Raw genomic sequence first — 23,000 nt, 5'->3', positions numbered from 1 at the left:
CGGTAACGAGATGTTACTGCAATCTCCTCACACATGATCAGTGCGTGAGGAGGAGAACCCGGTAACATATCGTTACCTCGGTTTGTTTACATTCTGTGACCGGCTGTGATTGGATACAGCCGGTCACGTAGTAAAGAGCCAATTTCATTGGCTCTTTACTGCGATCGGGGTTGGGCTGTGTCAGGGTGACAAGCCGCATCCCCGATCGCCGCTCTGCACGCGCCCTAGGACAGTATTTGACACTACACAGGCAATTCGACAGCTGAGCAGCCAGCTCAGAGAAGGAAGGGCTAAGCTGTTCCTGACAGTACCCTCACGCTATAAAAAAAAAACAACGAACTAACCAGGATCAACCGTGACACTAATACGGTGATTACTGGTGTCCTTTATTGGGTAATATATGGGGGTACCCTGATGCTATAAAAGACTGATGGTGACACTAACCAACTAACTGGCTAACCTGTGACACTAATACGGCGATCAGAATATAGATCTATACACTATATCAGTGACACTGGTGACAAGGGGTGAAAGGGTTAACTGGGGGGGGGGGGCAATCAAGGTTAAACCTTTATTAGGGGGGTTTAGGAGGCTACCTGGGCCTACTACTAACTGCCTTGTCTCTAATGCTGATTAGAGACACAAATGACACCAGTACAGTGATCAGTGAAAAATCTGGTAATTTTAATTTTCAGGCTAAAACACTCAGCCTGAATCAGTATTTTTTATTTTATTTTTAATCCTATTAACCACTTCAGCCCTGGAAGGTTTTACCCCCTTCCTGACCAGAGCACTTTTTACAATTTGGCACTGCATCGCTTTAACTGGTAATTGCGCGGTCCCGCAATGTTATACCCAAACAAAATTTGCGTCCTTTTTTTCCCCACAAACAGAGCTTTCATTTGATGGTATGTGATTGGCTCTGCGATTTTTTTTTTTTGTGATATAAACGGAAAAAGGTTTTTCTAATTTTTGTTCTAAGAAAAATCCAATAAACTCAATTTTAGTGATACATTTAGGCCAAAATGTATTCAGCCACATGTCTTTGGTAAAAAAAAATGTCAATAAGCGTATATTTATTGGTTTGCGCAAAAGTTATAGCATCTACAAACTAGAGTACATTTTCTGGAATTTACACAGCTTTAAGTTTATGACTGCCTATCTCATTTCTTGAGGCGCTAAAATGGCAGGGCAGTACACACCCACCCCCCCCCCCCCCCCCCCTCAAATGACCCAATTTTTGAAAGTAGACACCCCAAGGAAAATGCTGAGAGACATGTTGAGCACATTGAATATTTTATTTTTTTGTCCCAAGTGATTGAATAACGCTTCTCCTTCTCTACATTCTGCTGCTTCTCTTGAGTATGTTGAATCCATGGAATATTTTATATTTTGCCACAAGATAAATAAATCAGTGCAGCGGCTGAATGGCCTAAATAATATAGGCCGAAGCACCCCAAAAGTTAGGAGCAAATCGCTCCTCCATCCCTGCTGCCCCCATGCTTTAGCCCCCCCCCCCCCCACCCTCTTCTGTGTGCACCATGGAAAGTGTGAAACCCAGCAGCTAAATTATCAAATTCAGCTGCTTAGCTTAAAAAATATATGCCAAAGCATGGGGGCAATTAACCCCTAATGTTAGGAGCAAATCGCTCCCCCACCCCTGCCCCCATGCTTCAGCATATATGCTTTTTATGTATCATAGGAGCACCCCAGTACCACCCTTCTTGTCTCCGGTCACCGGAGTGACGGGTCGGGAGTCAAGCCCCGGGAACAGCCTCGCTAGCTACGCCCAGAACTGACGTCAGGCACCCGCCCGCCTACCCCCAACCCTCCCCCTCCCCATCCCCCTCCCCATCCCCCATCTCCTCATCTTTTTATCCAGATGGACCTGATCAGAAAGCCCATCTGAAAGGGTCCTTAAAGCTGCATTGATGTGCGCTAATGAGGCTGCAGTGATGGGAACTGATGAGGCTGCAGTGATGGGCATCAATGAAGTTCCACTGATGAGGCAGCGCTGATGGGCACTGATCAGCCAACACCCCCCCCCCCCGCCTGACTCCCTTAACCTACCAGCATGTCTTTGGAGTGTGGGAGGAAACCGGAGTACCCGGAGGAAACCCACGCAGGCACAGGGAGAACATGCAAACTCCAGGCAAGTAGGGTCGTGGTTGGGATTTGGACCAGCGACCCTTCTTACTGCTAGGTGAAAGTGCTATCCACTACACCACTGTGCCGCCCAGTGGCCCAGATGGACATTGATGAGGTTGCATTGACGAGGCAACGTTGATGTGCACTGATAGGCACTGATGAAGTTGCTTTGGCATATATACTCCAATCTAAGGTCTCTAACTCACATTCATACATACTAGGGACAATTTTAGACAGAAGCCAATTAACCTACCAGCATGTCTTTGGATTGTGGGAGGAAACCGGAGTACCCGGAGGAAACCCACGCAGGCACAGGGAGAACATGCAAACTCCAGGCAAGTAGGGTCGTGGTTGGGATTCGGACCAGCGACCCTTCTTACTGCTAGGTGAAAGTGCTAACCACTACACCACTGTGCCGCCCCGGTGGCCCTGATGGGCATTGATGAGATTGCATTGATGAGGAGACGCTGATGGGCACTGATGTGCGCTGATGACCTTGTAGTGATGGGCACTGATGAGACATTGATGAGATTGCATTGACATGGGCATTGATGAGATTGCATTGATGAGGAGACGCTGATGGGCACTAATGTGCGCTGATGACGTTGTAGTGATGGGCACTTATGAGGCTGCACTGAAGGACACTGATGTGGTGGCAGTGACAGAGGCATTAGTAGACCCTTCAGGGCCCCCGATGCACAGCAGTGCTGACTATTGGTGCTCATCAATGCCACTATCATTGGCAGCTATAAGTGCTCATCAATGCTGCCTATCGGTGCCCATCAGTGCTGCCTATCAGTGCCAACTCAGCAGAACTCTGAGCTATGGTGTCTCTCATACAGCCCAGAGCCTGCACTGACAGTCCCCCCCCCACACTCCCTCGCATGGATGGGAGAGGCGAGAGCCCAAGCTGTAGTCTCTCTCCTCTCCCATCAGTACGAGGGAAGAAGAACTGTCAGTGCAGGCTCTAGGCTTTATGAGGCAGATGCTCTCAGCTCAGAGCCTGCTGGTGCCCCCCCGACAGTGGTGAAAAGCCAGGGCCCGGTCACAAGTATGACCATTGTGACCCTGGTAGTTTTGCCACTCGGCACTGAAAAGCTGAACTGATGAGGCTACACTGATGTGCGCTGATGAGGCTGCAGTGATGGGAACTGATGAGACTGCAGTGAAGAATCATCTGAGTGGTCCTTTCTTTTCTTTCCCCTGGATTTCTCCTTTTGTGCAGTGCTTAGTATTCCTTATTCCTTATTCCTCATCTCTTTTTCCATTTCACGCTGTAAGTCTACGACAAAGAAAATTTGTTCCACCATGTCTCTTTGCTGCTCGTTCCTTGCTCCTTCCCTTTTTGGTATGCCAGTACGCTTTATCAGATATTTTACATCCCTCCGTCTTTGCTTTTCCTCCTCTCTCTTTTTAATCTCTTCTTTGTCTTGCTTCTTGTTTCTTTCCTTTTCCTCTTTCTCCTTTTTCATTTCTGCTCGCTTATTAAAAAAGGCAAGGAACCGCTTGCAATTCTTCTTCATTTCCTTCTCTTCTTTTGTCATCGTCTTACTTTTCTCCTCTTTTTTCTCTTCCTCCTTTCCCTGTATACTTACCCCTTCTTCCCTGTCCGCGGCACTACTTTCCCCTTTTTCCCCCTCCGCGGCACTCTTTTCCTTTTTGATTCCAGTGACTGTCTGTGTGCTAATGTCACGAGAACGAGGAACTTCCACGATGACCTCCTCAATACTGTAAGAGAAATAAAAAAAAAAAGATTATTTTTCTCAAGTTTTTGTTAATAGGAGCAAGAAAAAATATTTCTAAGCTTGGGCTGCTGGGGCTGGGCCACGAAGGTGCACTTATTTTAATATCCACCAATGCATTCAGCATCAATTTTATTTTATTAATCACTGCCTGGCTTATAGGCCCGGCAAGAATAACCTCCACATTCGCATTGGAAGAGTGTAAAAAAATAAAAATAAAAATTGACAGGGAAGCCTATTCATATGGCCTATTAAAGTCACATGACCAGGTCTATTTTAATCATGGAGCTCTCTCTGTTGCTTTAGGGAGAGAGAACTTTGCAGTGCATCGCTAACTCCCTGCAGTGGCAAACATTTTATGAATGGGCTGTTCAATGTGGATATCTGATCTTATTTATAAAGTGGCCCCAACGACAGCACATTCCCCAAGATCCTATCTTGACCAAACTGAGTTTTAATTTTACATACCCTTTTTCCTTTTGCTCCTTTGCGTTTTTCTTCTGCTCTTTCGCCAACAGCTTCTGTCTTTTCCCTCTCTTTTCTTCGCTATATATTCCATTTCGAACTGGCGGTAGTGGATCCTCAATAATTGTGCTTGCAGCCATGTCAATGTCCCTTTCTCCTTGGCCTTCCACTCTTTCTTCAGCTTCTTCTTCAGCTTCTTGTTTATCGCCTTAACTTTCTCCTCGTGCTCTCTTTGCCTCTCTAGTCTTTCCGCTTTCTCCTTCTGCTTCTTTTCAAATTCATCCATTATTTTGCCCATAAGAGTGTATGCTTTCACCTTTCTCCTCCTTTCTGCCCGCTCCAACCATTCCTTATCTATTTTCAATTCCAGCTTTTGCGCCTTATAATACTTTATCAACTTTTTTCTCATCTGCACAAAAAAATAGATAAATAAAACAAAAAGACAGTAAGTTGAAGTCCAGGTTTAAAGTAGAACAAAATGAAAAGCTCTTTACATGTCAATAGAATGGGGAAAAGGTTAGATGTTTTAGGTTTGTGTTGTCAGTGTCCTGTATGGGGAGATTCCCCCTCACTTCCTATTCATTGAGTAGGTGATGTAGTGAGTGGATGCCTCCCGTTATTCCTCCACTATCTGTCAATGTCATCAGGTCACCCCGTGTAGTCTATTGTCAGGTTCATAATACTAATTCATCAATCTGAGGCAGTTTATGGTTTGATACCAACTCTGCGGAACTCCTACCCCTTCTTCCACATTTAATAACAAGAGCAGGAAAGTTTATCCAAGCCCATGCCTGGCTAAGCGTTCATGCCTGTGGTTACACTATAAAGGAGCTCTGATTGTGCGGACAGGACCAGCATCTCTTGGAAAAGAATGACCAACCCAATAAACAAGGTTTTCTCTGAGAATCATGCTATTTGGGGAAGGTGTATCAGAATATTTCATGACCTGCATCAAACTGATGACAAATCAATTTCACTATAGCTATAGGGCCACCGGATCTGCAGACGTGACCTGACCAGCTTCTGACATTTGTATCCTTGGTCAGATTCCTAAATCTGAACGGTCATATCTACATCACTAAGCATTGTTTGGGATCATTGCATAGGTACATTTAAAAGAGGTCCAAAGTTTGGCTTTATCCCTCACCCCTCGCTATTATGAAAATGTAAAGATTTGGGATTTCTTCTGTTTTTTCTAAGACAGTGGTCACCGGGACTAAAAAGGGGGTACCCCAGTGGGGACACAGACTGTGAGGAAAAACTTGTCAAAAGGATATAACCCTTGCTCACTCTATCCAAAAAAAAAAAAAAAAATTGTGTTGGTCATTACTTGGATGATTAATCTGAAAGGGAAATAGTTTCACCCAAGGAATTGCTTCAACTGTGTGGTCAGTAAGGAATCTGTCTCTCTTTATGAGACAAAATTCACCCCCCCCCCCCCCACCTTCACTTTTTTTGCCGTCTTCTGGACCAAAACATCTGTTTTTCAACAGATTGAACCAGACAGTTCTGTTCTATTCAGCAACATAAACTTTTAAACCATGCAAGAAGTATAAAGGGTACTTACCTCTTTTCTCTTTCTAGCTTCTTCCCTCTGCTCAGCAAGCCATTCCTCTTCTTCCCTCTCCTCAGCAAGCCTTTCCTCTTCTTCCTTCTCGAATGCTAACTGTTCCTGTTTTTTCCTTTCCTCTTCTTCCCTTCGCAAATGATACTATAAAGAAAAAGTAAATAAATAGGTAAGTTGAAGTACAGACTTTAAAGTGGAACTCCACCCAAATCTTTTTTCTGTTCGATTTGAATAGAGTGGGAAAAGGACTAAAACTTTTCCAACTTTTTTTTATTTATTATCTTTGTCTCTTTCAGTGGCATACACTGTGAGACTATGTAAATCTATCTAAGTATAGAGGTCACTTACTTTGCTCCATATCATTTTGAATCCGGTCATTGTCTGCGTGCTACTGTCACGGGCTAAAGGAACTTCCACGATGTCCTCAACAATGCTGTAAAAGAAATAAAAAATAAAAAAAGATTATTTTTTGTTCAAGTTTTTGTTAATAGGAACAAGAAAAAACTATTTCTAAACTTGGGCTGCTGGGCCACCAAGGTGCACTTATTTTAATATCCACCAATGCATTCAGCACCAATTTTATTTTATCAATCACTGCCCGGCTTATGGGCTGGCAAGAATGAATAAAAATTTTTTTTTTTTTAAATTGGCAGGGAAGCCTATTTATATGGCCTAATGAAGTCACATGACCAGGTCTATTTTAATCATGGAGCTCTCGCTGTTGTAGAGAGAACTTTGCGGTGCATCGCATACTCCATGCAGTGGCAAACATTTTAAGAATGGGCTGTTCAATGTGGATATCTGGTCTTATTTATAAAGTGGCCCCAACAACTTAGCACATTCCCCAAGATCCTATCTTGACCAAAGTGAGTTTTTTTTTTTTTTATACATACGTTTCTTCGTACGTTTTCTCCTTTGCTTTTTTCTTCTGCTCTTTCTTCTGCTCTTTCTTCTGTTTCTTCAGCTCTTTCTTCTTTTTCTTTTTCTTTTTCTTCTCCTGTTTCCTCAACATCTTCTCTCTTTCCTGCTCTTTATATGCTATATAGTCTGCTTCCAGACGGTGGTAGCCGCGTTTCAATTTGCTTTCTTGCTGACATGTCAATGTCCCATCTATAATGGCCTGATAGTCTTTCTTCATCTGCTTTTTCAGTCTCTTGTTAATCCATATAATTTGGTCCTCCCTCTCTTCTTTCTTCCTTAGCATTTCCGCTTTCTCCTCCTGTATCTTTTTATATTCCGCCATTATTTCGCGGAGATAAATTGCAGACTCCCTCGTTGTCCTCCGTTGATCCACAATCTTCATCCTCTTCTTATTTATAAATTCCTCCTTATTCTGCTGCCTCCACTTCCTGTTCTTTTCTCTCAACTACACAATAAAAATAGATAAATAAAACAAAAAGACAGTAAGTTGAAGTCCAGGTTTAAAGTAGAACAAAATGAAAAGCTTTTTCCTTTACATGCCAATAGAATGGGAAAAAGGATAGATGTTTTAGGTTTGTGTTGTCAGTGTCCTGTATGGGGAGGTTCCCCTCACTTCCTGTTCATTGAGTAGGTGATGTAGTGAGTGGATGCCTCCCGTTATTCCTCCACTATCTGACAATGTCATCAGGTCACCCCGTGTGGTCTATTGTCAGGTTCATAATACTAATTCATCAATCTGAGGCAATTTATAGTTTGATGCCAGCTCTGCGGAACACCTACCCCTTCTTCCCCATCTAATCACATAAGCATGAAAGTTTATTCAAGCCCATGCCTGGCTAAGCGTTCACGCCTGTGATCACACTATAAAAAAGCTCCGATTGTGTGGACAGGACCAGCAGCCCTGGGAAGTGAATGACCAACCCCCCCCAAAAAAAGGGTTTCCTCTGAGAATCGGGCTATATTGGGAAGGTGTATTAGAATATTTCACGACCTGCATCATACATGATGAATCAATTTCACTATAGGTATTAAAGGGCCATTGGATCTACAGACGTGACACCTGACCGGCCTTTGCATCTTCGGTTAGATTCCAAAATCAAACTGGTCGTGCCATGTCTACATCACAGTGTGTGTGTGTGTGTGTGTGTGTGTGTGTGTGTGTGTGTGTGTGTGTGTGTGTGTGTGGGGGGGGGGGGGGGGGGGGGGGGTCATTGCATAACTACATTTAAAAGCAGTCTAGAGTTTGGCTTAAATTTGGGATTTCTTCAGTGACAGTAGTCATCAGTACTAAAAAAGGCATGAATCTCCCCAGTAAAGACACGGACTGCAGTAAAAACTTGTCCAAGGATCTAATCCCTTACCAACACTAGCCAAAAAAATAAATAATACAATTTTCCCCCTTACTTGGCTGAGCTGAAATGTAAATAGTTTGAGCCAGAAAAAAATCTGCACCTGCCTACTTGTGGTCAGTAAGGAATCGGACTCCCTTTATTACAAAGTACCCCAATTCCCCCCCCCCCCCCCCCCACACTCCTAAGGAACAAAACATCTACTGTTTTTCAAGATTGAACCAGACAGACGTGTGCTCTTTTCAGCTGTATAAGCTGTGAAACTAAGTAAGAAGTATAAAGGACACTTACCTCGCGGAAGTTTAAGGTGGTCTTGCTGTTCACAATAAGCAACTTGTGGCTCCCGAATACCCCATATGGCGAAAACTCCGCCACTTTATACTCTGGAATGCTGTAAGAGAAAAAAATAAAAAAGATCAGTTTCACATTTTTGTGATTGGAAGCAATAAAAAAACAATTTCTAAGCCTGGGCCGCTGGGCTGGGTAATCGAGTTGCCCTTATATTAATATCCGCCAATGCATTTAACACCAATTTTCTTTTCTCAACCACTGCCTGGCTCAAGAGCTGGCAAGAATACCCATCACTAATGGATATAGAGGACCATGTCACCTGCTCTCTTGGGATTATACTTTGGTCTAGTAGCCAATCCCTTGACCTAATCACTGCCACATAACTGGGAAAGTGTCATCACTGCTCCCAAGGTCATCAACAGCCTAGTATAGTGCCAGCTGTGGAGGAGCAAGAAGCTGGGAAAGAGTGCAGGGAAACCTATACGTATGACCTATTAAAGTCACATGACTCTTCTATTCCAGCCATGAAGCTCTCCCTGCTGAGAGAGCACAAGTGGCATTGCAGGCTCTACACAGCGGCCAACATTTTACGAATGGGCTGTTAAACACGGATATCTATTCCTATTTAAAAAGCGGCCCCAATGACTTAGCCCCTCCCCCACAGTCCCATCTTAAGTGATTTTATTACTTACGTGTCCATTGTTGGTAAGAAACGTGGCATGCCAGTTCTGTACATTGCCATCTGCCTCTTGAATCGATTTTGTATTTTGGTGATCAACCTGTTGACAAAACAAAGAGAGATAAGTAAGATCGGGATTGCAAAAAGCATCACGTAAAAATACAATATATATTTAAAGGGAAATATAATGGTTATGGGTTTATTTTTTTTTATGTATTTTAACTAAATTTTTATTTATTTTTTACAAATAAAGCCGACCAAAGACGGATCGAAAATTGACTGAATAGCAGGAACTGGTTGAATTTTGATCAATGTATAGGCAGGCTGGTTGTATTGAAGTCAGTCCATCAATCGAGTACAACCAGCCTGTCTAATTGTTTTTTTTTTTTTATGTGATCACTGGCTGTAGCTGCAAGCAGCGATAATTGTATTCTGACGGCTTGATACACTGAATGTGTTGATGGAGGAGAACCAGTTTTCTTTCCTTCAACCCCAAAATTAGTTAATATATGCCCTGCTTTATTTTGCATTTCAAATAAAGAATTGAAACAGGGTTAAAGTGGGTGTAAACCCGGGTAACAAAAAAAAACAACCCTGCAAGACAAAGGCATAGCATAGCGTTACCCGAGAACGAAGCCCCCGCAGCCATCCTCGTCTGTCGCTGGCCAGCGACATCTCTCCCAGAGGTTACTTCCGGTATCATGGCCAGAGCAGCAATGACGTCACTCCTGCGCATGCGCGCCGGAGCCGCCGGAAACGGCATAGTACAACTGAAGCAATGGCGCATTGCTTCAGTTGGCTTAAGACCCCTTTCACAATGCCAGCGTTTTTCAGGTGCTACATCGCTAAAAATATCGCCTGTATAGTGCCTGAAAAAAATGGCTCCATTCACTCCAGTGGGAAAGCCCTCTGGAGAGGTGCGCCAGAAAAAGTCCTGCCAGCGGCTTCTTTGGAGCGGTGAAGGAGTGGTGAACTCACCGCTCCTCCACCGCTGCTCCCCATTGAAATCAGTGGGGCACCACTGCGATATCGCCGGCAAAACGCTGCTCCGGCGGCGTTTTGTGAGCGGGTTTAACCCCTTTGCTCCGCTAAAACTACGGTAAATCGGCGCTAAAAATAGCGCCGCTTTACTGCTGACGCCCGGGGCGGGTCAGTGTGAAAGCCCTCTAAGTGCACATGTGCCAATGACGTCGACACATGCAAATACAGGGACATCTCCTAAACCATGCAGGTTTAGGAGATATCCAGTGGAGCTACAGGCAAGCCTAATTATAGGCTTGACTGTAGTTTAAAGTGGTTGTAAAGGGTTTAAATATAAGGTAAATATTTAACCCATTATATCATCCCTTTAAAGTTCCATACAAATTGATTTTTTTCTTCTTGAGTCCCCCATTGTTGCCAACATAGCAACTGTTTGTCCCAGAGCTGCCCCAGCGCCATTGTAAAACAACCGCTGATTTCAGGGGTGCCTGCGGTCTTAGCAGCTTTAGCGGACAGCCAAGTGCTTCTACGATCAGCTCCTGGGCTTCCCATCATGCTGCCACCTTAGACAGGTGTCACCAGAACAGGATTTTCCCATTGAAAGATTTCCCTTCACCTTCTGATCCTGGGATAGCTCAAAAATATTGGATTTCCCATCACTTTCTGTACTACAGACGGAGGTCTCCAGGACCCAGAGGGGACACAGACCGCAATAAAAACTTGCAGGGGTTCTAACTCTTTCACATACATTTTACATAAAATATAAGGCTTGCTTACAAGAAAGAAAGTCTACTTACTGCCTCTCCTGGGCTCTCCTTTCCTTTTCTGCCTCCATCATGGCCATAATTTCCTCTTCTGTACTTTCCTCCACTTCATGTCGTTCAACTATTATCTCTTCTTCCTCCTCCTTTTTTTTTCTTGTTTCTGGCGTGTAAATACTCCTGTTGACAAAGAGAACAGAAGTAAGATCTGGGTTCTGTTTCCATACAATATAATGCCCTGTACACACGATCGGACATTCCAACAACAAAATCCATCTGATTTTTTCCGACGGATGTTGGCTCAAACTTGTCTTGCATACACACGGTCGCACAAAGTTGGTCGGAAACTCCAAACGTTAAGAACGTACAACACGTACAACCAGCCAAGAAAAATGAAGTTCAATAGCTGCTCTTCTCTTTGATTCTGACCATGCACTTTGGCACTTTGTGCATCGGAATTGTCTACACACGATCGGAATTATGCAAACGGATTTTTGTTGTCGGAAAATCTTAGATCCAGCCCTCACACTGTGTGTGTCGGACATTCCGATGGAGCCTACACACAGTCGGAATTTCTGACAACAAGCTCCGATCACACATTTTCCGACGAAAAGTCCGACCCATGTGTACGGGGCATAAGACTTGTATACAAGGAAGAATGTGTACTTACCACCAGTCATTCACTCTCCTTAGATTATCATCCCTTAGTTGTTCATACAGGGTGTTACGAATAATATGGCCATGCCGATCAATTTTTTCCGGTTTTACCTCGCTGTTGAAAGAGAAATAAAAAAAAAAATTATTATTTTTGTCATTAGAAGCAAAGACAATTTAGCACATGCACAGGGGTATTCTCATGCACCAATATGGCCGGGCTCAGAAAGGCCTCATACACATGGATGTTTAGTGCCTCATAGGTCCCCGGGTATAAAATTCCTGGAGCTTTCCTGTGCCTGGGGAGTCACAGGTGGTGTGATACGGCCGTTCACTTGTATGTCCGGCTGTACACACCACCTGTGGCTCCCCAGGCACAGGAAAGCTCCAGGAACTTTATACCCGGTGACCTATGAGGCACTAAACATCCATGTGTATGAGCCCTTTCTGAGCCTGGGCTACTGGGCTGGGCCAGCTAGGTGCACATTTAATAATATACGGCAATGAATTTGCGCATTAAGAGAAGAGTGACAGTGTCTCTGAAAGGGCGTCCCGACCTGGTATACTTGCCTTATCTGGGTTCCCTCATAGATCCCTACTGTCAAGAGTACCTGCCACTTCCTAACATGGAGGAGTATGCCACCTGTGATAGTACCCAGACCCAGTACCCAGGCCGAGCAGCCAATCATTTGGCCTAGGCACTGTCACATGACTGAGGATGTGACTTCAGCGCTCCCAGGTCATTGTCAAAGCCGAAAACCTCAGCCCCAGTGGTCAAGGAGCTACGAGGGAACGTAGGTACAGAGGTTTTATGGGGGTCGGGGATGCTACTCTTCTGCATGAATGAGTATAAAGAAAATTTAGAAGGGGAGCCTGACCGTGTGACCAATCAAAGTAACATGACAGTCTCTTTTCCAATCATGGAGCTTTCCCTACTTCATTAAAGAGGAGCTCCACCCTAAAGTGGAGCTTCCGCTCATTGGAACCCTTCCCCCCTCCGGCGCCACAATTGGCACCTTTCAGGGGGGTGCAGGTACCTGTACAGTACAGGTATATGCACCCACTTCCGGCATAGATATCTGCTTAATATACGCCCCTTTCCGCAGAATCTACGCCCCTTTCCGCAGGTCCCCGGCTGTCTGCTGGGAAACACACGTATCCCAGAGACAGCGGGGACCATACTTATTTCGCAGCGTGACTCAAGCATGCGCAGTAGGGAACTGGGAAATGAAGCCGCAAGGCTCCACTTCCTGATTCCCAAACCTAAGATGGCGACGGCAGCACCCGAGAGAAGATCAAGAGATCAGCTTCGGGTGCCGACATCGCGGGCGCGCTGGGCGAGTAAGTGTCCTTATTTTAAAAGTCAGCAGCTGCAGTATTTGTAGCTGCTGGCTTAAAAAAAAAAAAACGGCGGAACTCCCGCTTTAAAGCAGAGTTCCACACGAAAGTAGACGCTCCACTTATCTTACTCCTCTTCCCCCTTCCGGTGCCACATTTGGCACCTTTCGTGGGGAGGGGGGATGGGTAACTGTTTTGAACAGGTACCTATCCCTAATTCTGGTGCGATCACTCAGAAGTTCGGCCCCCTCCTCCTTCCCGCGCTGCCGGTGTTCTGCCGAAACATCCAACTCGCCAAAGTCTACCACCATGTCACTTCTGGTTACTCTCCAGCAGCAATAATTGGAGATTTCGAGTTGGCTGCTTTCACGGAACACCGGTAGTGTATACACCAGTGGCAGCCCCTCCATATGGGGCAGCCCCCCTAGTCCATTCGCATGGCCTCTAATCTGTATGCAGGAATGGATGGATTCCAATGTGCGTTTTTCTTTTTTTTTGTTTAAGCACATGAGCCCCCTTAAAAAAAAAGGGTGGGATCAGGGCGCCCCCCCGAAATATTTAGCACCAGCCGCCACTGGTATACACTACGGTACATGATGAGTTAGCTTTTTGGACATATTGTTGGTTACTAATGGGCGGACTAATAATGTCCACTCATTATTTTGTGTACTTTAGTGCAGCCCTCAAAAAATCCACTCACCTGCTCGCATTTTGCGAGTGGATTTTGAGGGCTGGCGAGTGTGGGCTGCGGAGGGGGGGTGGGTAAGCACCGCCGACAAGCCTGGGTTTGTCGGGATGGTCGTAGGGGAAGGGAGAGGAGAGCCGCCACCACCTGGTTGATCAGAGCGTGGGGAACATAACAGCTTTCATTTCAATAGCTGTGTGTTACTCGCCGCGTGCCGTCATATACAGCCCCCCCCCCTTGTCCGGGCACTTTTATAGACAGATCATCCGTCCCAGGATTGTGCTGGGTAGCTGCTGACTTAATTTTTTGCTGGGGGGGGGGGGGACTCCTCTTTAAGCAGAGAGAACTCCATGGGGCATCGCAGGATTCGCATCGGGGTCTGCATTTTATGAATGGGCTGCAAAATGCAAATTGTGAATATCTGTTCATCGTTATAAAACAGCCCCTAACATTTTCTATCTTACCCAAAATGAAATTCTAACTTACGGTGCGATCAGAAATTGGTATGCTGCTCTAACAACTCTCTCGAACACCTTTCGGAACATCTTTAAAGTTGTTTTTAGTCTTTTCCTGTTGATGAAATAAGAGAAAAATGTAAGATTAACATTCTGCTGAAATCCCTCTAACAATCCAGATAAACTCTACACAAAGTACATAAGTGTTTTTTCACTGTGAGGATTTTTATAGTTTTACTAATGGATGTGAAAGCTGAAAAATTGTTAAAATGTGTATATATATATATATATATATATATATATATATATATATACACATTTTAACAATATATATATTATTTTATTAATATATATATATATATATATTAATTAAAAAAAACGAAAAACTAAAAAAAAAAAAATTGCAGGAATTATATCTTTGAGGGTCTCTGATTTTTCCTGAAAATTAACGTTTGATAAACGGCTGCGCAAATAGGATGCAAAATTTTTAAGAAATTGCAACAGCCACCATTATATTCTTCAGAGTCTCACATTTTTCCTAAAATTAACATTTGATAAACGGCTGCACAAATATGATGCAGAATTTTAAAAAAAAACTTTTAGGGTCTCTGATTTTTCCTGAAAATTAACGTTTGCTTAACCGCTGCGCAAATATTGCGTGACACCAAAAAACCATAACAAAATTGTGACAGGCACCATTATATTCTTTAGGGTCTCTGATTTCAGAACAATATACCTGGTATAACAATAATACCTGGTATAACAGTAACTAACTAATGGGGGGGGGGGGGGGGGGGTTCTAAATCATTTTATGAGCAAAACAAATGTTGATTTTGACACGTATGTGAGAATTGGTTTGGGCGGTAAGGGATTAAAATTTTTTTTTTTTTTAATTGACATTTTAATATTGTGTTTGAAAAGCAAAACTATTTTTTTTTTTTTTTCATTACACGCCTTTATAGGAAATGTAAAAAGAATTAAAGAATTTTAAATTTTTCCTAGAAAATAACGGCACTCTATAGAAGAAAATGGCGACTTTTTACGTCTGTGACGTCACGCGCCGCAGTACGTGACCAGAGTCACGTACGCGCAAGCGCGTTAGCATCGGGTCAGCTGGGGAAACGGATTTGGCGCCGATCTGTTACCCCGACAGCCCACGCCAGCGCTCTAATAGGGAGGCGGATGGGGGGAGGAGCCGGGCGTTGTTACGAGCACTGGGGCCGAGCGAAAGGCGGAGCAGTTAAGAGCGAAGGGCGGGTAGATGGGCGGAGCAATTACGAGCGAAGGGCGGGTAGATGGGCGGAGCAGTTACGAGCGACGGGCGGGGAGAAGGGCGGAGCAGTTACGAGCGAAGGGCGGAGCAATTACGAGCGAAGGGCGGAGCAGAGTAAAGGCAAGGTGTATTATCTTGGCCAATTGGACACTCGGGGGATGATTTGGGGAACTAAAAAGAAAATTTATTATTTTACAAGTAAATGTATTTATAGAGAATGACATAGATACGTACTGAAATGTAGTAAATCTACAAAATTCGCTGAATTTCCTCTAAAAATCGCCTTGTAATGTACAATAGTATATCACACTATCTCCAGTACAAGCAAACACCTCCTTCTCCTAAGCTCTGTATCTCAGAACTGACTAACGGGCAGGCCCGACCTTGCTTATATAGCCCGCACACACACTCTCTGACGTCAGCAGAATTCCAACAGCCAATCAGAGCTGGGCACAGCAGGAAAAACATTTAACCCTTTGCTGCCTGGAGTTAAATTGACATCTGCATTTTATTTTTTGGTAGAAATGACTTTTCATTTCCCATATATGATATATTTTCTGAAAGCAGAGGCCCATGGGAATAAAATGGAAGCTGTTGATTTTTTTTTTTTTTTTTTGATGAACAATATTTGCACAATCGTTTATTAAATGCAAATAGGGTGGATAAAAATTGTTTTTTTTTCTTTTAATCAGATTTTTTTTTAATTTAAATCTGTTTTTTTAATGTAAATCAGATTTTTTTTTTATTTAAATCACTTTTTTTATATTAATCAGTTTTTTTTTATTTAAATCAGTTTTTTTTAATGTAAATCAGATTTTTTTTTCATTTAAAAACGTTTTTTTATATTAATCAGATTTTTTTTCATTTTTATGAAATTTATTTTAATAAAATGCTTTTGGAGTAAAAAAAAAATTTAAAGATAGTTTTCTATTTAAGATACATTAATAATTTAGTTTGCTGATCAGAGTAGATGGACTATTTCTTCAGTTTCCGGCACAAGCCCATACACGTTCTTCTGCCAAATCCCGGCGAGCCGCTTGCCTGATTATCTCCTTGCCTTCCCCAGCAGAGTCATTTTCCTCCTCTCCCCACCCAGTATTAGACGGGCCCGGAGAGTGAGACCTGAGAGCAGGGCCGTCTTTAAGGCAGGGCAAAAGGGACAGCTGCCCGGGGGCCCTGTCATTGTTGTGGGGCCCAAAGCCGCTGCCTCATACTTGCCAACTATCCTGGTTTAAATTCCCTCGTCCCTTGAAGTTTTAGTCCCTTCCTGTGTCCTAATATCTCAGTGTGAAGTGCTGCTACTAATGCTGCCCAGCTCTGCCCTATTGTTGTGTACAGACGACTCACCCGCAGACCCTGTATTTACATGTAAATAACCGTCATTCATATGTAAATAGCAGCGACATGCATATGTAAATAGCTGAGGCCAGCGGCACTGATATGTAAATAAAGGTGGCATTCATATGTATATCATGCCCCCCTGCAGTGAGGAGAAGATGTGCTGTTGCTATAGCAACCAGTGATTAGTATTACTGTATAGTAATGTCTAGCAGCCAATCAACAAGCAGAAATCATGTGCTGTAACCTCTAGCAACTAATCAGTGAGTCTTAATGTGTGCTGTAAACCTCTAGCAACCAATCATTAAGCGGCAATGATATGCTGTAACCTCTGGCAACCAATCGAAATCACTGCCTGATCTGATATAGTAAACTGATTTTAAGTCTAGCTGCTATTTATTGTATGTCTCAGAGAAGGTGGAGAGCAAAATTGCATGGGGGGGGGGGGGGATTTTTGCTCAGGGTCCAATCAATATTATAGACGGCCCTGCCTGAGAGGCTGTTAGGCAGGTGGCAGTGGCGGCGACGGGCAGAGAGAGGCAGCTGAGCTCAGCTGATGATGTCCAGCAGCAGGAATGGAGGGGAAGAGGATCTGATGGTGCGACTGCCAGTGCCTTCAACACAGGTGAGCTTTGGGGGTTTCTGTGAATAGACTACATTGCACTGTGTCTGTCTCTCTGGCATAATGAATGGTATCAGAACTCACAGGCAGCGGGGGGCACTTATTGGTCAGAAGTTAACAAAATCAGCACCCAGCAGCCATGGTATGTGACACACTGTGACAGAGCCAGCCAGAGCCATGATATAGTGCCCGCTGCCTGTGAGTTATCATAATGCTGATGATCTTAACCAGTTTCCGATCGCCTGATAGCAGATTTACTGCTACAGGGTGGTCGCACTGCGCAGGATCACTTATATACGTGATCCTGCATTTCTGGGTGTCAGAGCCAATCAGCGGATCCAGCGGACTCGCCTAGTGGTCTGCTTATATAAACAAGGCAGTTCCCCATTCTGTCAGTGTGGAAGACATTGATCCTGTGTTCCTGCAAAGCAAGTATAGGGATCTATGTCTTCCCTTAGTAAAAGCACCTCCCCCACAGTGAGATAACACTTGTTAGGCACACATTTAACCCATTAATTGTCCTATAAGTTATCCCCTTCCCAGCCAGTTTCATTAGTACAGTGACAGTACATATTTTTAGCACTGATCACTGTATTAATGTCACTGGTTCATGTAAAAAGTGTCACTAATGCCGCGTACACACAAGCGGTATGTCCGACAGAAAAAGTCAGACGGAATCTTTTCATCGGATATTCCGAATGTGTGTGGACCTCATCTGACTTTTTTTTTTTCGAAAATTCTGACGGACCTAGAAATAGAGCATGTTTTAAATATTTCTAACTGAACCAATTCCTAATGGAAAAACCGCTCGTCTGTATGCTGTTCTCATACACCAAAAACTACACATGCTCTGAAGCAAGTACGAGACGGCAGCTATTGACTACTGGCTATTGAACTTCCTTTTTCTAGTCCCGTCATACGTGTTGTACGTCACCGCATTCTAGACGGTCAGACTTTGGTGTCATCGTGTGTAGGCAAGACAGTTTCAGCGGAACTCCATCGGAACTCTGTCTGAAAAACCTTTGGAGTTTATTCCGGCTGGAAAACCGGTCGTGTGTACTCGGCATTAGTGTACGATTTGTCCACCACAATATCGCAGTCCCGCTATGAGTCACTAATTGGTGCCATTACTAGTAAAAAAATATATATATATGTCCCCGGATTTCATTTAAAAAATCTGGTCACCTTATTGAACGAAGCCCAAGTGCTTTAAGAGCCCTTTTCACAATGTCAGCACCCGGAAAACGCTCGTAAGCGCTGCTTAAACTAGCAGCGCTTTACCAGCGTTTTTCAAGCGTTATTGGGGCGCTTTTAACCCCTGCTAGTGGCCAAATAAAGGGTTAAAAGCACCCACAAAGCGCTGCTGCCAAAAGCACTTTTCAGGCGCTTTTCATGCGCTTCCCATTGATTTCAATGGGAAGGGGCGCTTTAGGAGCGGCGTATTCACTGCTCCAAAAGAGCCGCAAAGAAGCTGCTTGCAGGACTTTTTTGACGCCCTGCCACGCAGCGCCTCAGTGTGAAAGCACTTGGGCTTTTACATTGGGATTGCAGTTGCGGCTTCTTACAGGCGCTTTCTTTAAAGCTAAAGTGCCTGAAAAACGCCCCAGTGTGAAAGGGATCTCAGTGTGAAAGCACTCAGGCTTTCACATTGGGATTGCAGATGAGGCTTCTTTCAAACGCTTTACAGGCGCTTTTTTTAACGCTAAAGCGCCTGAAAAACGCCTGAAAAACGCCCCAGTGTGAAAGGGGTCTAAGTTGTGTGGATTAGGGGCATCCATTCAATTTTATTCGATCAGACGCTGACTGATAAAAAATAAAATAAAAACGATCCATCTATGGCCAGCCTCCAGCTTACCATACATTATACAATCTGATTGTACAATATCTTTTGGATCTACCACCAACTATGTAGTAGAAAGGCCTGCTTGATTGGATACTACTTAACCACTTCCCGACCGGCACACGCCGCTGTACGTCGGCAGAATGGCACGGGCAGGCAAATGGGCGTACCTGTACGTCCCTTTAAATTTGCCGCCCTGCCATTGTGAGCGCGCCGCCAGTGGCGGTCGGGACCCCCGTGAGTCCGGTCGTGGGTTCTGCGGACTCGATCGCCGCGGGCATACCTGCGATCGTCTCACGGGATGGCTGAACAAGGAGATGCCATTGTAAACAGCATCTCCCAGTTCTGCCTAGCAACAAGTGAAGCTGATCTCTGCTCCAAGTGATTGGAGTAGAGATCAGTGTTCACTAAAAGAAAGCCCAGCCCCCAACAGTTAGTAACACACCCCTAGGAACACTTAACCCCTACACTGCCACCCCCCTGGTTAACCCCTTCACTGCCAGTGTCATTTACACAGGAATCACTGCATTTGTATAGCACTGATTGCTGTATAAATGACAATGGTCCCAAAAATGTGTCAAAAATGTCTGATGTGTCTGCCATAATGTCGCAGTCACAATAAAAGTCGCTGATAGCAAAATGGTCCGGGGCTGAAGTGGTTAAATTATAGATTGTATAGTGTATGCTATACCTACAGTATAGTGTTCTTGACAAATGTTTTCTTTGTTGTCTTTATTCTCACCTTTGCCCAGGAGCTTTGTCTTTGTGTTCATTAAACACCCTGACACATTGTCTAAAGCTGTTTACACACTAGGTTTGCACCAATACCTGTTTTGTACCAACAATAGCTCAAGTACTGGTTGCTACTAGTTGCCAATACCTTTGCGGTACAGTTTCAGCCCATACAAAATGAGTGGGCTCAAATTGCACTGTAAAGAACCACATGTGATTTGAACAGGAATGTGGTGTGATTCCTGTCTGAATCACATGTGGTTTCCAGCACCACTCCTGTGTGAACCCAGATAGGCTCAGATGGGCTGGGACAGGTACTCGGGTACTCAAATGGGCTGGGACAGGTACTCGGGTACTCAGATGGGCTGGAACAGGTACTCGGGTACTCAGATGGGCTGGGACAGGTACTCGGGTACTCAGATGGGCTGGGACAGGTACTCGGGTACTCAAATGGGCTGGAACAGGTACTCGGGTACTCAGATGGGCTGGGACAGGTACTCGGGTACTCAGACGGGCTGGGACAGGTACTCGGGTACTCAGATGTAGTGATGGCCGAACAGTTCGCCCGGCGGTCGTTTCGCGGCGAATTTCGGCTGTTCGCGGTCCGCCAGTTCGGCGGACTATTGGCGTCGTTCGCCCGGCGGACTTTCGTGTTTTTACTGTGTAAAGGAACTTTGACCTGATGACACATCCATCATGGGGTACAGGACAGCCAATTGAGACATTACAGCACAAGGTCACTTGGACATTCCCCCTAACCTATAAATACACCCGATCCGGTGGCCATTTTACATTCTTTCTTCTGTCACTATAGGGAAAGGTTGCTGTGTGGAGTAGGGAGAGATAAATCGCTAGCTATTTGGTACACAAAAGTTATTTTCAGGACTGGTATACTGTAGGTGTTAGGTGTATATAGGTTTGCTGTGCTACTGATTGTTGCAGCAGCCTGAGTGTCTTTTGTCAGTTTAGATAAAGGGACAGAGCGCTGTGTCTGCTGCTATTTTAGGGACAGCCAGATTAGTCATCATCATCATCATCATCATTAGCTGTTACTATCAGGTCCACAAAAGAGCTATTCCAGTAACCACTAATCGTTCCAGTCTCCTCTTTTCTGCCACTTTGTATAGGGACAGGAAGGAAGCAGTGTGTCAGGCAGTGAGGGTCAGTTTAAAGAGTTGCTGTTACTATTAGTTCCACAAAGGTTCTTTTCAGGACTGGTATCAGTGGTACGGTAATAGGCTTGTACACGTATAATATTCTTTCTTCCAAATATAGAAAGAATATTATACTTGACTGCTGCCCTTCTGCTGCAGTCTGCTAATCATTCACAACTCACTTGTTCCACAAAGCTCTTTATCAGGACTGGTAACTTGGTCTGTGTAGGGTGCTACAGTACATAGGGTTGAGTGCGGTACAGTCTGCTGTTCTGTAAGGACCGCTATCGGTCCACAATAGATAGGGTTGAGGTGCACCACTGCTGACCGCTGCCCTATACTACAGCAGTCCTTCATTGGTATAGGGACTGACGTACAGTCTGCTAATCACTAACACACAACCTGCTTGGTCCACAAAAGTTCTTATAAGGACTGGTAACTTGGTCTAGGGTGCTACAGTACATAGGGTTGAGTGCGGTACAGTCTGCTGTTCTGTAAGGACCGCTATCGGTCCACAATAGATAGGGTTGAGGTGCACCACTGCTGACCGCTGCCATATACTGCAGCAGTCCTTCATTGGTATAGGGACTGACGTACAGTCTGCTAATCACTAACACACAACCTGCTTGGTCCACAAAAGTTCTTATAAGGACTGGTAACTTGGTCTAGGGTTCTACAGTACATAGGGTTGAGTGAGGTACAGTCTGCTATTCTATAAGGACTGTTATCGGTCCACAATAGATAGGGTTGAGGAGCACCACTGCTGACCGCTGCCCTATACTGCAGCAGTCCTTCATTGGTATAGGGACTGACGTACAGTCTGCTAATCCCTAACACACAACCTGCTTGGTCCACAAAAGTTCTTATAAGGACTGGTAACTTGGTCTAGGGTTCTACAGTACATAGGGTTGATTGAGGTACAGTCTGCTATTCTATAAGGACTGTTATCGGTCCACAATACATAGGGTTGAGGTGCACCACTGCTGACCGCTGCCCTGTACTGCAGGAGTGCTTCATTGGTATAGGGACTGACGTACAGTTTGCTAATCACTAACACACAACCTGCTTGGTCCACAAAAGTTCTTATAAGGACTGGTAACTTGGTCTAGGGTTCTACAGTACATAGGGTTGAGTGAGGTACAGTCTGCTATTCTATAAGAGCTGTTATCGGTCCACAATAGATAGGGTTGAGGTGCACCACTGCTGACCGCTGCCCTATACTGCAGCAGTCCTTCATTGGTATAGGGACTGACGTACAGTCTGCTAATCACAAACACACAACCTGATTGGTCCACAAAAGTTCTTATAAGGACTGGTAACTTGGTCTAGGGTGCTACAGTACATAGGGTTGAGTGCGTTACAGTCTGCTGTTCTGTAAGGACCGCTATCGGTCCACAATACATAGGGTTGAGGTGGACCACTGCTGACCGCTGCCCTATACTGCAGCAGTCCTTCATTGGTATAGGGACTGACGTACAGTCTGCTAATCACAAACACACAACCTGCTTGGTCCACAAAAGTTCTTATAAGGACTGGTAACTTGGTCTAGGGTGCTACAGTACATAGGGTTGAGTGCGTTACAGTCTGCTGTTCTGTAAGGACCGCTATCGGTCCACAATACATAGGGTTGAGGTGGACCACTGCTGACCGCTGCCCTATACTGCAGCAGTCCTTCATTGGTATAGGGACTGACGTACAGTCTGCTAATCACAAACACACAACCTGCTTGGTCCACAAAAGTTCTTATAAGGACTGGTAACTTGGTCTAGGGTGCTACAGTACATAGGGTTGAGTGCGGTACAGTCTGCTGTTCTGTAAGGACCGCTATCGGTCCACAATACATAGGGTTGAGGTGCACCACTGCTGACCGCTGCCCTATACTGCAGCAGTCCTTCATTGGTATAGGGAATGACGTACAGTCTGCTAATCACTAACACACAACCTGCTTGGTCCACAAAAGTTATTATAAGGACTGGTAACTTGGTCTAGGGTTCTACAGTACATA

General features: G+C 44.6%; 1 protein-coding gene across 1 annotated transcript in view; it reads right to left on the bottom strand.

Moving 5' to 3' along the window:
* Positions 1-3,386: 3,386 nt before the first annotated feature.
* The window catches only part of LOC143942214 (uncharacterized), a 49,915-nt gene continuing 30,301 nt past the window's right edge, over positions 3,387-23,000 (bottom strand). Inside the window, exons 2-11 of the mRNA XM_077463465.1 lie at positions 14,068-14,151; positions 11,575-11,676; positions 10,941-11,084; positions 9,176-9,262; positions 8,484-8,583; positions 6,816-7,288; positions 6,271-6,355; positions 5,923-6,066; positions 4,457-4,764; positions 3,387-3,876 (exon numbers count right to left, since the gene is read on the bottom strand). Coding sequence (XP_077319591.1) covers positions 3,387-3,876; positions 4,457-4,764; positions 5,923-6,066; positions 6,271-6,355; positions 6,816-7,288; positions 8,484-8,583; positions 9,176-9,262; positions 10,941-11,084; positions 11,575-11,676; positions 14,068-14,151 — 2,017 coding nt within the window. The remainder of the gene's footprint in view (positions 3,877-4,456; positions 4,765-5,922; positions 6,067-6,270; positions 6,356-6,815; positions 7,289-8,483; positions 8,584-9,175; positions 9,263-10,940; positions 11,085-11,574; positions 11,677-14,067; positions 14,152-23,000) is intronic.

This window comes from Lithobates pipiens, unplaced genomic scaffold (genome assembly GCF_037356315.1).
Source record: "Lithobates pipiens isolate NorthernLeopardFrog02 unplaced genomic scaffold, aLitPip1_a1.2 Scaffold_30, whole genome shotgun sequence".
Classification (NCBI taxonomy): Eukaryota; Metazoa; Chordata; class Amphibia; order Anura; family Ranidae; genus Lithobates; species Lithobates pipiens.
This window is presented reverse-complemented; position numbering and strand designations above follow the sequence as displayed.